The following is a 15,685-nucleotide window of genomic DNA, read 5'->3' on the forward strand; positions in this document are numbered from 1 at the left end:
AAATTGACAAAGGAAGTTTTTGGTGAGCTATCATCTCATTGAAGATGATATTTGCTGAGCTATCTGCTCATTTAAAGAAGGAAATGACCACAAAAAAAATCACATATTAAAAATTTGTGATGATATTTGGCAATAATTTCTTAAATATAAAATTTTCTGTCTCTGTCAATATCTGCAGTAGTGATATATCCTTGATAGAAGAAAATATCAAGCTTGATTAACCAACATGAGGAGGTTTTTTTGCACACTAAAACTGTACCATTGCCAAACAGCACTAAAAAATAAGAGGGGTATATAGTACTTTGAGAGAGAAAATTTACAGTAGTACAGATGTATTTAAAATCTGTTTAAAATACTTCAAGGTGTGTTTATATATTTTCCTTCTCTATACGTAGCTTTAGCCTGACCATATTTCAGAGCTTGCATTTGATTTTTTGTGAAGTGGTGCTATTTTATATATAAGTTGTATATATATATATTATATATATATATATATATATATATATATATATATATATATATATAATATAATAGTCTTTGTGCTTGTGTACATAGAAGGGATATTTCTTTCTCTACCCACAACGGGCAGAAGAGTGAAAATCTCTGCTTCGTGCCACCAAGTGCTGTGTCCTGGGAATGCTTTATTGATGAGAGCTTGAATTAAGTGTCTATTTAAGAACAGGATCATGGGCCAGCCTCATTAGTGCTAATACAGGAAGATTTAAATTATGTTTTTGTGCCCTAGCAAGGTCTTCTGTTCCTCTGGGGGGACTGCTGGAAAAGAGGGCAAAGAGGGCTTCCACGCTGCTCTCCATTAGCAGAGGAACATCCTTAATTTCTTGCCCTCTGTTCCACAGGAGTTTTGCTGGGAGGAGCTGCTGAGATGATTCACTAAGACAGAGCATCCTGCAGATCTCCTGTTTCCTGCAGCAGCCAGCTGAACATGGTGTTCTGCACAGCAAAGCGAGAATCATCCCCTGCTTTATCATTCTAAACAGCTCCCTGATGGGTTCTCTTGCAACAGCACTGTTGCAGGGGCTGCTTCTGCAGTATAAAATACTTTTGGCAATGAATATTTATGGATGATGCAAAATCAGAGCCACCGGGCTATGCAGTCTCTTAGGGCAGCCGTGTGACCCCAGATTTTGTGCACTGGGAGTGAAAAAGCCAAAATTATTTTGTCTCTGCACAAGCCCTAGCCAAGCTCTAGCAATTTTTGGGTTTTCACAGCCATCACAGTCCACACTCCCCTTTCCTGCCATCCAACACTCACAGGTTTCCTGATGCTATAGTGGGAGCTTCTCCAAAAGGAGAGAGCATTTAAAATGTTGTGTAGAAACCAAAAGTGCTTTTAAGTCATGTCTCATCCATCTACAGAACCCTCTCCTTCCAGCCTCCTTTGTGAGGGGAAAAGTGCAAGCCCTTATCATCCTGAAACACCCTGCAAAGCTGGGATGGTGGTGAGCTCACCTCCCTGCCCAAGGGGATGCATTTTCTATTTATTTGTAAGAGAGAAAACCTTGATTTGAAGATAGGACAGCAGCTGTGGGAGTATTTTCATGCAACAAGCTGATAGCTTCATTGGTAAATTGCTTCCTCATTAAAGGCCTCGCTTTTGGAACCTGCTCCAGAGATATTGCCCTTGTTCAGCCCCTACCTGATCTAAAGTGATCTTTGTCCTCAGGTATCAGTGTGAAAAGTCCAACTAAATCACTGGAGCCAAAAGATAATTGACAAAATGAACACAGAGAAAGAGCAAGAACACGCCTTCGTACAAATCTTAAGTAAACAAATCTGCACTGTAAGAGAGAGAAGAGAGCCAGTTTTTGATATACCCATCCATTGGATGCAAAGCATCTTGAACTCCTTAACTGAGGCACTTATTGAAGTATAAAGGCTCATTTCACATTGTTTGCATAATTCACAAATAAATGCATCCATCACAGACATAAATTACGTTTGAAAGAGAGAAGATATAAGACTGTGCACAAATCCAGAGAGTTTTAATTTAGATTTAAGTGGAAAGTTTTAGGTTTGTGTATACTAATTCCTTGTCATGAATACTGGGGTAGTGGTGAAACAACTTCAGCAGAAATTTTTGGGTGACCATTTCTGCAGTGTCGGGGTGAAGTCATTACAGTAGTTATATTAGAAGTGGACTGGTGTAAAGTAAGTCATATCCAGATGACACTTGTGAGACTTTAAAGAATGTAAATCAGGTATTTTGGTGCAAAGCTAACCTTAAGCTCCTGTATGCTGAGTGGCAAAAAAAAAAAAAAAAAAAAATTACACAAACCTGTCAAGAATATCAGCCTGTTCCAGTCTTATCTTCAGGAATTTCTACAGGTTAGACACACTTGAAACATCCCTATCAAAGTGCAAATTCCCTTAAATCAGGCTCTGCCACTGCTTGCCCCCCAAAACTAGTCCCCATGCCCATGATGTGACCTGAGAATAATTCCTAAGTGCATTTTCCAGGATGTTTTGCACGATGGCACATTCTCACCCACTCTGACCACATGGCCCTGGTGTGATTCCTGTACATGACAACTTCAGTCACTTTGAGAGAGCTGAGCATTTCTTCCCAAGGAAGTTGTGACAAGTTTGAAGGCATCCAAAACCATATAGTGTGGAGGAGTGGGAAAAAGGCAGAAAGTGATATAATGAAAGAAATAGCTGAAAGACGTCAGGGCCAGAAGTTTTTTTTTCTGATTCAATCTATTGGCAAAGTCAGTCAGTAGGACAAGTAAGATCTGAGATTTGTGCATGAAGCTGAACTCCCACTTGCCATAATCCACACTTCCAGGCTGAAGCATGCACAGATTACCAGATTGATTGAATGCACCACAGTCCCAAGAACCCTGCAAAGATTTCCAATGATGTTTTTTCCCTTTTGTGCCTGCATATTTTTCACTACCTAAACCAGCCCTCCCTGAACTGATTTGCAATGAAAATTCCCCAACAGTATTTCAGGTATTAGAAAAAGCTAGAAAGCCAGACACTTCCCAGGAAAGATGAGGAGAATCTATTCAAAGAGTTGCAAACGTTAAGCTATTTAGAAGAAGCCCCTGTTTGGTTTGCTTGTATTCTAACATGAAGCAAGGCTGGTACAATTCCTTTTTGTGGTTCACAACAGGTGAGGTGCTCGCTTTATGTACAAGAACCTTTCTAAATCAATGAAATATATAAGCTTGACAAGATCAGAAACAGTCCTTTTGAACACTACACTTTTTATTTTAATGATGCTGTACCCTTCTCTCTCAGGGTCTTCTTTTTCAATTAATTCCTGTTGGAGAAGTGTGAATAGCAGCAGGCTGTTTACATGAGAATGTGTCCCATGAGACTGATGACAAAAAATCATCACTTACTATTGATGGCTTTTACTGTAGCTGGGAAAACTATTACTATAAATTGCATAATAAAAAAATGGAGATAACAACTCACTCCTGTTCTTAAAAGCTCTGAGATCTACTAAAATGCTGTAAAAGAGATGATGCTATTATTATTTTAACATCTTTCCACTTTAATGTGTTTTTTTTTTTCTAATGGAAATATGAAAATTAGAGATAGGGTGGGTAATATAAGCTCTTTCTTTGTTTGCCAACACTTCCCATGATTACACTATTTTCATTTGCTTGCAGTTTGACTTTTGTTTGGGTAGCAGTTTTCCAGGCCAGGTGTCTGCCTCAGGCTGAGTCATTTCAGCTGCAAGGTTTCAGCTACAATTCTTCGGCCATTTCCAAGAATAAGGTGGGAGAGTGGGAAAACTGAGACATGGTAAATATCAATTCTACCATAAAACCAGAAAAAATGAAAACAAAGGTATTGTGAGACCCTGAGAAGTCCCACCTGCCCCATGGATTTAACAGCATGGATTTCAAATTCAGGTGATGGCACCAGCCTCAGATGTTTTTACTACACCTATAACGAGTCATCACAAAGGTGCCCAAATTTTGCATTCTGAGCAAAACCAAGTCAATAAATAAATAAAACCTCCACATGATCAGACGTGGAGAGGATATTTTACAGTGACAGAGTCCAAGCAGCACTGAGCACATCCCAGCACCACCTTTCAGTGGCTGAGTCAGTCTGGTGAGATTTCAGAAATCAGGGCAGATTTATCACTCCAGGGCTTGAACCTGAAGGATGGCAAAGAGGGCTGGAATTGGAGGCTGGGGAAAAGGCTGGGGGATCCAAAAGAAAGGGTAGTTTTGAATCTTGAGAACAAGGCAGTGTGGAAATGAGAGGTGAAATGATAAACACTTTGAGTTCAGATTGATTTTGGAAGCCAGAGGAGAAGAGCCAGAACTTGGGAAAGGAGGAGCTCGATAAAACTGAGGAGGACAGATCATTCTGAGAAGGAATGAACAGAAAATCTGCATCTTCTACAGAATATTCTTCTCTTTAGGATCTCTGATTCCAACAGTTCTCTGCCTTTGGCAAATGTGTACAAACCCCTCTGGCAAACCACAAGAGCTGGGCTGAACACAGAGCAACAAACTGGTGCTGCTAAGAATAATTCTGTTCTTGGCAAGGATGTGTGCAGTATCCTTAGCAAGGCTAATCTCAATTACTTCTGATGCTGGCAGTAACTGCTGTTCCCACTTTGCAGGAGGCAGGGGAAAGGGGGTTCAGTTTACTTTACAAAAAAAAAAAAAAAAAAAAAAAAAAAAATTACACCTAACATTGTCCAAAGCAAAACATGCTGAAGAGGTTTTATTACAGTTGCAAAGGTGAGTGGTCAGCAGGTATGGAATACAGAAATTAATTATGGAAGTACAGTTGTAGTCTTCCTCTGTTACTTGTGCATTACAGGGTGGGTATTTTGCATGGCTTTCTGTCAGAACTAAGAACTGGCCAAATCATTTGTCTAAATAAAAAATTAAAAAAAAAAACAAAAGCCAAGTTGGCTTGATTTCCAAAAGGCCCTGTTAGAACTCAGGCACGGTTCCATGGGAATTAAATCTGCCAAGCAGAAACCTGCACCTTCTCCTGCCAGCTCTTGCACTCAGCTCCCAGCAGCCAGCTCAGGAGACTGCTGCCTTCCAAATCCAGATTTTGGGAGAGACAAGGGGAAGGCAAGAGCCTGGGGGAGAGGGCAGGGCAGGAATGCCACATTTCTGTGGGACAGGTTTATTTGGAGCCTGTAGACCCCCTGGCATTGGTGGCTATGCAGACGAGGGCAGCAATTATTCCTAAAAAATGGCACAATGGATTTCATGTGGTGTTTCATTGGTTCTTCTGATCAGCAGGGCAAAGAAACAGAGGATCTAAGGTCAAATAGCACAGAAGGGCCCAGCTCCCAAGTTTTTGGCTTTCCCAGAGCCTTCCAGGTGGGAGGATACACAGCAAGGATCTGAAAGCCCCTCTCAGGTTCTCTGGCAGCCAGGAGTTAATTTAAAATTATTGTCAAGAAATATTCTGTTCTCCTATCTGTGACCTTATCATGATTTCTGAAGGATGATTTCACTTTCTTTTGGATGTTTGCGAATGTCAAAATATTCTGCAGAGTGGACAGCACTCTTGTATTTGATGGCACGCTCATGGTGTTGTATGTTTTTATTTAAATGCTACTTTAAGCAAGTCTTCATCCAAGCCAGAACCAGGAGGCTTCACATGCTGGAGGATTTGGAAAGTGGAAAGTAAATGTGGCAGAGAGCTGCCAGCTCTAAAAACCAGTTGTTTGCCTAATGCAAGTAAATGCTGCCCCAATAGAGCCAAATTCTGCATTTACCTTTGCCACAGATCTGTCAGATAAAGCTAATTAAATTACTTAAATCTGTCTTTTCCAGGGGGTTGCTAAGCTGGGTGATGTGACTGCTCTGAAGGAGGAAACAGAACTCTCAGTAGCAACTTCATTTCAATGGGAGCAGAGCTTTGAACATATAAATGCTACAGGTGAACTGGAAAAATTAAGCTGTAAGCTTCTGAAATTGAATATACAAAAAAAATCTGTGGATATTTTTGAGTTCAGTTTGTGCCTTATTACCATTTTTCCTGGTGACTCAGGTGGCTTTTGAAAATGAACACATTGTTTCTGAAACATTCTGATACCACAGAGATGATAAAACTCATGAGGAAATTAATAATTATGTCCTCAGAACATGGACAGGAAAAAAAAAAAACACTAAGTAGCAGCTCGTTCAGTGTCATCTATTCTGAGTCACCTTCAGGTGAATGGTTTGAGGTCACCCACAAAGGTTGTATCAGAACTGAGAGCAAAGCAAAGGACTTGTCGTATTGAGGATGAACAATAATTCCCCCTCTGTTTCTCTGGAAAAAAATAATTATCCTGATGGTAGGAGAAGCTGAACTGTAAATAAGGGTATTTGAGCATTGATTTTAACTCCCCTTACAATGTCATATTTCAGAGTACTTTTAACCTCCAGTATGCAAGCTGGGCCATATTTTGTATTTTTTTGGTATCAAATAGAAGTGCTTAAAAACTCATCCCATTAGGTATGGAATCTACAAAATGAAAAGGCAACAGACACACACACATTAATAATATTTTAAAGCATCAGGCCACTTTTGACTCCCCACCAGCATGTTAGATAAAATCTGCTGTGGCACTGCTGACCTCAGGCTACAACAGCAGAACATTGAGAACTGTTCAGGTCTGACCTAAAAACCTCACCTGTGACATTTTGGGCTCTGTAGATGAAGTCAGGCTATTAACCTTATTTTCAAATTACAATATCTTTTCAAGGCTTGGAGCAACCTGGTCTAGTGAGGAAGTAAAATCAAGGAAGTAAAATCATTGACAAAAGTTACAGCTCAATCCAAATTGCTAGAGTTGGCAATCTGCTTTCTGGGGGAGGAACTGTCAAGTTGGAAACTGTAACCTAATTGAAGAAAAAGCAGTATTTCACCTGAGATACCAGTTAGTGTTCTCAGTGACTGGTATTGTTTTGATCTCAATGCCCGTGACTGCTGGATTTGTTTTGTCTGGCTACATTCATTTTGACAGTCATTTGAAAAATGGTATCACTTAAGAGGCAGCTTTTCTCCACCAGAATTTCCATGGTGGCCTCTTAGTGCAGCTGCAACACAGTGACTGATTTTTCATTCAGCTCCTAAACTCTATCAACAGATCTGTGATACCATTGTAATGTCAAGCAAAGCCCAACACACATGAAAGCAAAAGGTGACGTTGGCTTTTTATGCCACAGCTTGTGACCAGTGCCCCTGATGGTCTCAGGTGTGGGAGATGTCACGCCTTTCAGAGTCCAAATTGCTCATGGCTTAAAGCTAATCCCTAAACTCTTGGAAAAAAATAGCAATTGCATCACTCCAGAGTGCTAAGGGCAAAACTAACAGAGCAGAAGGATGTTGAGATGCCTGTAACAAAGTAATTTTACCGTACTGTTTTCTGCATCTTATCTGAAAATGGATACAAGATTCAACCTCCTTCCTTCCTCTCCTCTGCCTCAAAACAAAAACAAAACAAACCAAAACAAACCAAAAAAAAAAAAAAAAACCAAAAAAAACCCACAAAAAACCCACACAAAAAAAAAAAAAAAACAGCCCAGGAAAAATTTCTAATAACTTCAGGAACAGTGAAATTATGCCCCAATTCTTCCTGCAGCTCACATAAAGTGCAGTATTTAGTGGCCCCATTGCTCAGTGCAATCAGGTTTTCTGTCTTTTGTATCCTCATGAATAGGTCTGAACATTGCCAATGTCAGAACAGTCAGGATACAATGGTAAAAAATTCCTATTCTTAGTCCCTTTCTGAAGCCTTTCAGGGCCATCTGAACATCCTTGTTTTGGACTGTTTGAATAGATTTGAAGCATCCTATTAGAATTTCAAGTCACATTTATTTACAGTGTTATCTTTCTAAGCATGAAGAGCACTCAGATAATCACTTAATAAGAGGAAAGCAAGGTTAATGCTTTTAGTTCCTGTCTCTGCTTAGTGGCAAAAGTACAGACATTAAAATTCTCATCTCATGCTTTAAAAGCCAGAAAGTCACTGGCTAATGAAAATTGGAACTTTGTTGTCCAGTAGAGAAACAGTCACCAGTGAAACGTGTGTGGCAAACCATTAATTTCCTGATTTAGTAGTAGTGAAAAGTGCTCATAGCAAACTTGAGCTGCAAGGCCCCCACTCAGAGGCAACAACAACAAGGACCAGCTGAGCCAAGGAGGGTAAAAGTCAGGAGAGAACAAGACACAATGACTGATTAGCTCTGTGTCATCATTAAAAATAAACACAAATCTGGATTAACCTCCTCAAATCGTTCATTATCCGCCTGCCAGGACAATCCTACGTGCGCAATTCCACCAAGGACCCGGCAATTAGCCGGGCTCTGCTCTTCCCAGCTGTCCTCACCTTTCACTGTCACGTGCACGCTCTGGCTGGTGGACAGCTGGGGCTGGACCAGGACATTGCAGGTGTACTCGCCCTCGTCCACCTCCTTCTGCACGTCCGAGAGCTTCAGCGTGCCGTTGTTCTCGAACGCCACTTGGCGATGGTTGAAGGGCAGCAGGTTGGAGTTCTTGTACCACTTGATGGAGTAGTAGGGGTACCCGATGACCCTGCAGTGGATGTAGGTGTCCCTCCCAGCGATGGCCGTGATGTTCTTCATGGGCCGAATGCTCGCTGGCCCTGCCAAGGCAAGGAAAGGAGCTCTTGAAGACAATTTAAAGGCACATTTGCTCGAGGGAATGTGTGCAATTATTTCTGGATATACAGATGTTAACGGATGCGGCTCGCGCCGCACTTCTTTGCATTTGACAGATTTTTACTTTTAAGAGCTACTTAAGCAGTTTCCCTAATCTTTGTATGCTCTACTTTTTCCTTACCCTGCAGCATCCATGCTAATTATGTGGAGGTATATATTTGTGTTATCCAATACTTGCCTGATAAAATCTTTGCTGTATTACAAATTAAAAGGCTGAGTGTGATTTAATTAATGTGAAATACCAACACTGATATGGAGCTAGACTCCTGTTACACATAAGAACACTGAAACAATTAGCTTTTTTATTTGCTATCTATATAAAGTATATATATACCCATAAGACTGGGTATTATGCCATGTAGAGTCAGAAATTCAAGCTAAAGTTCTGTATAAATGAATAATTACAATGGATGTTGGACAAGTAAAGGAGGAAAGGAAAAGGAAAACAAAACATGCACAGCAGGACTAAAACAAAGAGACTGTGAACTAGTAGAGATGAGTATAGGAAAAATAGATTAAAGGACACAAGCCAAAGGGTTCTTCCAACATTTAACCATACCATACATTTTCTAGATGGGGCTGGAGAGGCAGGGTGGGAAAAGAGAGCAGGGGTAGAAAAGGAGAGGACGAAAACAGTAAGTCGTTTTTTGGCATTCCAAAATCTCATCACATGCAACAATCTTCTTCTCCACTACAATGAGTTATGTGTGTTTTTTTTTGAGGAGCTGATTTGACAAGCACCTCTTACGTTTATTCGAGCCTGGTACAGGACGACTCCCGCAGAGTTGTTGGCAGTGCAGCGATAAACGCCCCCGTCGCGGACCTGGGTGTTGGAGATGTTCAGGTAACTGACCACGTTGCCCTCGGACGTGATGATCTGGCTGATCCGGTGGCTGCCGTCCTTCACGATGGGATCCTCGTCCAGTGTCCAGGTGATCGTGGGCAGGGGAGTCCCCTTCACGTTGCACATCAGGGACACTGGCTCTCCTGGGCTCACCACTTTCTCGCTGAAGGCAGAGATGATTTTGGGAGTTCCATCTGCCAAGGGAGAGAAAAGCAGGAAAACAATGCTTACATGGTGTAAGGTTTGTCCCTTCTACCCTGCAGCATATCCCATGAACCAAGATTTTTTTTAGAAGCAACACAAGCAATGATTTTTCAGGCTGTAACCCTAGTTATTGAGGGTGGAAAATAAATTCTGCCAATAGAGGACTTAAATGACCTTTTGCTTCTACATCTTCTGGGAAACCTGGTAGTGGCTTTGCTGAAGGAAAAACTCTTGAATAGGATCAGGCATGTCTATGAACTGCTCTGTTCCTGCAGAAAAGTTTTAAAACCATATGGAGTTCATTATAAAAGACATAGAGCAAAACCTCAATGCATTTGGAGATTCTCTTCTCCTGGTAGATTTTATCTCCTTGGGAAGTTAAGGATGCATCCTCTTGCCAAGAGCCAGGCACAACTTGCATAGGCTGATTTCACACAGCAGTTTAGTCCTGACATGCAATGCCCCATTTAAGAAAGTATTAAATGAAGCTTTTCTGAATACAGATTGCCAGTAACAGCAGTGATGCCAATTTCTGTCAGCGGTCATTTTGTGCTACAGATAAATATTTCTCTGAATGAGAGCGTTCAAACACTTTATCTTGTGAACTATCTCCCAAAATACTCTGCCTGTACCAGGGAAATGAATAAAGAAAATGGGTGGGCACAGAAACTTTGTAAGCACGGAGCAGGATTAAATACCCACCTCTCCAGAGAGTTCAGTGGGGTGACATTTGGGAGTGCTGACACCCTGGTATTTGTTAGGAAGACCTTTCTGTGGTTATGCACTGTGTGTTTGTTTTCCTTTGAAAATGTTACTTTAAAAACAGGGCTGCAAAATTCCCTTGCTTGCCACATGGTAAAAAGATAAGCACTAGCATTCTCAGAATGTTGAAAGGCCTCAGCATCCCTGAAAGAGCATTTAATTTTATTTGATTTCATTTTTTTCCCTCTGCTTCCTCTCTCTTTCATTTCTGTCCTATTGGTTATGTGACAAAGTTTCTAATTTATTTATTTATTTTCATTCCTGACTCTCTCCCTTTCCTTTGTGGTGTACTGGATACTGTCACCCCTCAGAAAACAGAACAGCAGCAACACAAAGAAAAAAGCTTTTTATCCTGAAAGGGAGCTGACACAGGACCAATAAATCTGTGAGCATGCACACTATGTACCTCTGCCACCCCTCCTCCTCTTTTTTCCCCCCTTTTTTAAATTCAAGTGACAGGCTTTTTTTTGAGATGAAAGCAGACATTATTTTCCCAGTGAGACCTGAGTGTCTTTGAAATCTTCCCTGCTGTTGCTCTCTGATAACCTGCACTCTCCCGACACCATGATAGATTATCAATATGCTCTTTAGGCTTTCCTAGTCACGGGAGATGGTTGCCGAGGTAACTCGGTCCAGGCAGGTAATCTCTTCTTCTTCTACAGAGACTCTAAAAATAGTGTCCATGCCATGCCTGCACCACAGCCTCATTAGAGAGATTCCTCTGTGCAAATTGATGACTTTCCTCACTTGATTATCATGTAGAACATTGTATCAGTTCTTTAAGATTATCTCCAAGCCGTCAGCCAATATACCCAACCAGAAAAGCAATGTTTGGATTTTTAACAGAGACCTGCTTGGGAAGGATTTTTTTTTTTTTTTTCAAATTGATTTTTCCATTCTCCTATGAATAGGGCACAATAAACCCCATGGACATTTCATGAGTACCCTCTTTTTCGTAAACTCCACTGATGCCAAAATGATTTTTGCTTTTATATGTTCTTCATACATATTCATAACTCTGTAGACCATTATTGTATAGTTGCAGAGTTCCTAGCTCACTCCAGTACTTTTCCTACCCTGACAGACAGAAAGACAAAACACATTCCCAAAGGCCCCAGTCCTATCTTGCTTTTTCCTGGGAACCAAGGATGAGCTACCCTCCCATGACACTTTCTCATAAACAAAGTACAGCTAGTAGCAAGAAAGGGGGCCTCCAGAAGAGGTGGAACCAAGGGGGAGAATTACCTCATTACTTGAGGTTCTAACTGGGAATTCCTGTCAATTATGCTGATTTGCTGAACTTATAAAACTGTATTCACCCTGTGTGGGGTGGGTATTTTTCCATATCTGCCCCTGGAGGCCTCCAATTAAAGACCAGGTCCTGTTACCTTCCTATTTTTATTATAGATTACCTCCTATACCAATACTGTGTCCATTTCTGGGCCCCTCAGTTTGGGAAGGACGTTGAGACGCTTGAACACATCCAGAGGAGGGCAACGAGGCTGGTGAAGAGCTTGGAACACAAGCCCTGTGAGGAACAACTGAGGGAGCTGGGGTTGTTCAGCCTGGAGAAAAGAAGACTCAGGGGTGACCTTATCACTCTCTACAACCCCCTGAAAGGTGGTTGTAGCCAGGTGGGGTTGGTCTCTTTCTCCAGGCAGCACTGACAGAACCAGAGGACACAGTCTTAAGCTCTGTCAAGTGAAATTTAGGTTGGATATTAGGAAAAAGTTTTTCACAGAAAGAGTGATAAAGGTCTGGAATGGCTGCCCGGGGAGGTGGTGGAGTCACCATCCCTGGGTGTGTTTAACAAAGCCTGGATGAGGCACTTGGTGCCAGGGTTGAGTTGAGGTGTTGGGGCTGTGTTGGACTCAATTATCCTTAAGGTCTCTTCCAACTCTGTGATTCTGTGATTCTGTGAATATTGTCTCAAAAGCACATTGCTTCATCTCTAGATCTTTAAGGGCATCACTACTCTAAAACAACAGCACCAAAGACGACTTGTGTGCAATTTTGGAAACCAGAACTGCCAGGCAGGTGGCGACTGACCTTCCAGCACCACCTGGACGTAGTCTTGAGCTGACATCTTGTCCTTGCGCACAAAGCACTGGTAGGCGCCGCCGTCGCTCTTGGCCATGCCGTCCATGATCAGGTTCTCGCGGTTGACGCCGGTGATGCGCACGTTGTTGCCAGGGTTGATGATTTCCCCGTTGCGGTACCAGGACAGCTCCTGGTCCTCGGTCCCCGTCACGCTGCAGGACAAGGACACTTGGCTACCGACGCTGCTTTTGACTTTGCGTGGGCTGATGGTGGCTTTTAGCGGTTCTGGAGGTTTGAGTCGAAATAAGGGAGAGAGAAAGGGAAATAGAGAGAGTATTCAGTATAAATGTGCATTTGTATGCAAGTAACAAATCAACTCTCAGTTAAGGAGAACAATGAAAATCACAGACGTAGCCTTCTTAAAAGAAAACACCAAAGCAAATAACAGATAACTCTATTGCTCTAAAAAAAAAATTTTGCCACCAACACCCATGACAAAAAAAAAAAAAATAGATCTAGGGATAACAAATTCAACACGTAATCCCATGCCCAGGTGAACAGTAGGATCAGACCTACAAGTAACACCACTAGTGCTGAGGCATTTAACATGGCACTGCACAGGTTTTGGGAGGGCAGGATGTTATTTCACATTAGTTCAGTGTGGACATTTGAATCTTGTGCATTAAGTGCATTCCTTAAACTCATTTTCTGGTTTAATTTCTGGCAAAAGGAACCAAACTTACACTTTCCCAAACTACTCCCTGATGTGAACAAGTGTAATAAATGCCAATTACAAGATTAGCTTTCAAGAGTGGAAGATGTTAATGTAGGTACACCCATGGATATCCATCTGATATGTCCACATGGAAGTGTTTTAGTGTGTGGGCTCACCAGATTTTCTGCTTTGATGTGAGAGGATTACAATATTTTCAAATCAGCCTAAAGAAACAATGGGACAGGAGGATACAAATTTTACATGGCAAAAAAAGAGGATGAACAGTACTGAAGAAAAGTCATAAATGCAAATGCAAGGAAAACAATCTTTATCCTGCTACTTAGGATTTATCAGCACTGCAGAACACAGATTTCATCCCATGCCTTGTATAAATTGGTTTGATTTTCTTATAAAGATAAGGGATTGCTATCACCACTGATACTATCTCTGACACAAAATAAAGACCATCCTATTTTTTCTTTTAGCAGTTTGCACACACACACATGTGCACAAACACACTTAAAAAAGAAAAGGAACTTGTTCACTTGATTAAATATTTTATAACATCAAGGTTGGAATAAATCCATAGTGGTTATTCAGGAACATAGGTCTGGAAAAAAAACCACACAGTGGCCTCAGACATTCTGGATTACAGACAAAGGTCCAAAGCAATAATTATCTGTGCTCAGATGCATGTTAAAAGTCACTGAATATCTCTGTTTCCTATAAAAACACTACAAAAGCAAAAAACTGGCAACAATCCATTAAACAGAGTAGTCACACTCAAGAGCATCACTAATATCCCAGAGCCATGATGATGCAAGTGAGCCACATCTTCCATTGCAGAGGAGGGTAAAATTTCTTTGGCCAGCTTTTACTTCCTGCCAGCCTGATCCAGAGAATTTCCACTGTCTGTCTGAGTCATTAGGAAAAACACATCACCAGGCACTGGGGATGCTTTGGGTATCATCAACACTACAATTACATCATGTCCCTGCAAGTTTGGACTTTGCGTCATACAAGACAGATGGAATTCAACTCTTTTTTTATGAGTATTTTGATGAATACTTTTAGAAACAAAGCTCCTCAGTTATAACTTGTGAATGGCAGATTTTTCACCTCAGTTTTATTTTGCCCAAAAACATTATGTGCAATTATTTGTGCAGATATTTTTATGGCCTGAACTTCTCAAAAACTTCTTCCTTTTCAGTTTGCTAGTCATGCTGTCTAGGTGGAAATGTTAGTTCACAGAGCATTATTTCTATTCCAGGAAATAATTCTGTGTTTTTTTAAACAGTAGCAGCATAACACTTTTCCAGTGTGGTGCTCCTGAAGTAACAATTATCTTTGTAGAATTTGTGAAACATTCAGAATATTCACACATGAATACTCGACTGAGGGGAAGTATGAGTATTCAATATTACTGAGCACCATGAGTCATGGCAATGAGGGTTTGGCAGCTTTATTTATGAGAACATTTGCAATTTCTTTTCCAGCACCCAATTCATGCTTCTAAATTACATATCCTCCATGTGATAAATTATAGAGCTACACTGGAAATTGCATCCATTTGCACTTCTGATCGCTCAATTGGCCAACTAACTCATCTCCACAGAGCCTGCTTTGTGTCGTTCCACAACTTTGAGGACTTTAATCATTGCTAGGATAAATTAAGGAACCAGAAAGAACAGCAAGGTAAGATAACAACTTGATACTGATGCTTAAACAGTTTTGCTTTTATGAATTTTTCATATATTTGCAGCTCTGAAGAATATTATCACGGAGTTATGTAGCTCCTAGTATTTTTCCCACCCTTTCTCTCAAATCTTAGAGCAATAAGCTACCCTTCTAACACATTCCTGAAATACTGTTTTGTCCTATTTTCAGGTAGAGGACCTACAAGAAGAACATTTTGTTTCACAACCAGAATCTGAGAAGACATAACAAGAAGTGGAGCAAAGAAACCCTGGACCTACTCCAAAAATTACCTAACCAACTGCCCTTTAATTGGACAATATTTGTTAAGAATACTAATTTGTTAAACTTATAAAATTGTAGAGATCCAGTGCTGGGTGTGCCCATGACCATTGGGACACCCGGAAGCTTCCAGTCAAGGTCTGGCTTTTATTTTACTATTTCAGCACTGTTGCAAGGGTTTTTTTCTTTCGATATCAGGCAACAACACCAACAATCAACTGTGACAGGACCTTTTGCCCCCTGGCACAGCAAAAGACTTACCTACTTCCCCAAATCTAAAATAGGCCCGAATGGTTTGTCTTGTGTTGAATTATCTTGGCTGAAAACACCCTTAGGCAGAAATAAACATCCTGCCCTGAATGCATAGGAAAGGATAAGCAGAAATAAGTGACCAACAAACAACTACTTTTGCCATTATTAAAGACCACTCTGATTTTCATAAAATCAGAAGTCTCT

General features: G+C 40.9%; 1 protein-coding gene across 1 annotated transcript in view; it reads right to left on the reverse strand.

Annotated features, from left to right (window-relative positions):
- The window catches only part of DSCAM (DS cell adhesion molecule), a 446,151-nt gene that overhangs the window by 164,787 nt on the left and 265,679 nt on the right, over window positions 1-15,685 (reverse strand). Inside the window, exons 6-8 of the mRNA XM_053969848.1 lie at window positions 12,547-12,822; window positions 9,429-9,725; window positions 8,336-8,611 (exon numbers count right to left, since the gene is read on the reverse strand). Of these exons, the coding sequence (XP_053825823.1) occupies window positions 8,336-8,611; window positions 9,429-9,725; window positions 12,547-12,822 (849 nt within the window). The remainder of the gene's footprint in view (window positions 1-8,335; window positions 8,612-9,428; window positions 9,726-12,546; window positions 12,823-15,685) is intronic.

The sequence above is a fragment of the Vidua macroura genome, chromosome 2 (genome assembly GCF_024509145.1).
Source record: "Vidua macroura isolate BioBank_ID:100142 chromosome 2, ASM2450914v1, whole genome shotgun sequence".
Taxonomy (NCBI): domain Eukaryota; kingdom Metazoa; phylum Chordata; class Aves; order Passeriformes; family Viduidae; genus Vidua; species Vidua macroura.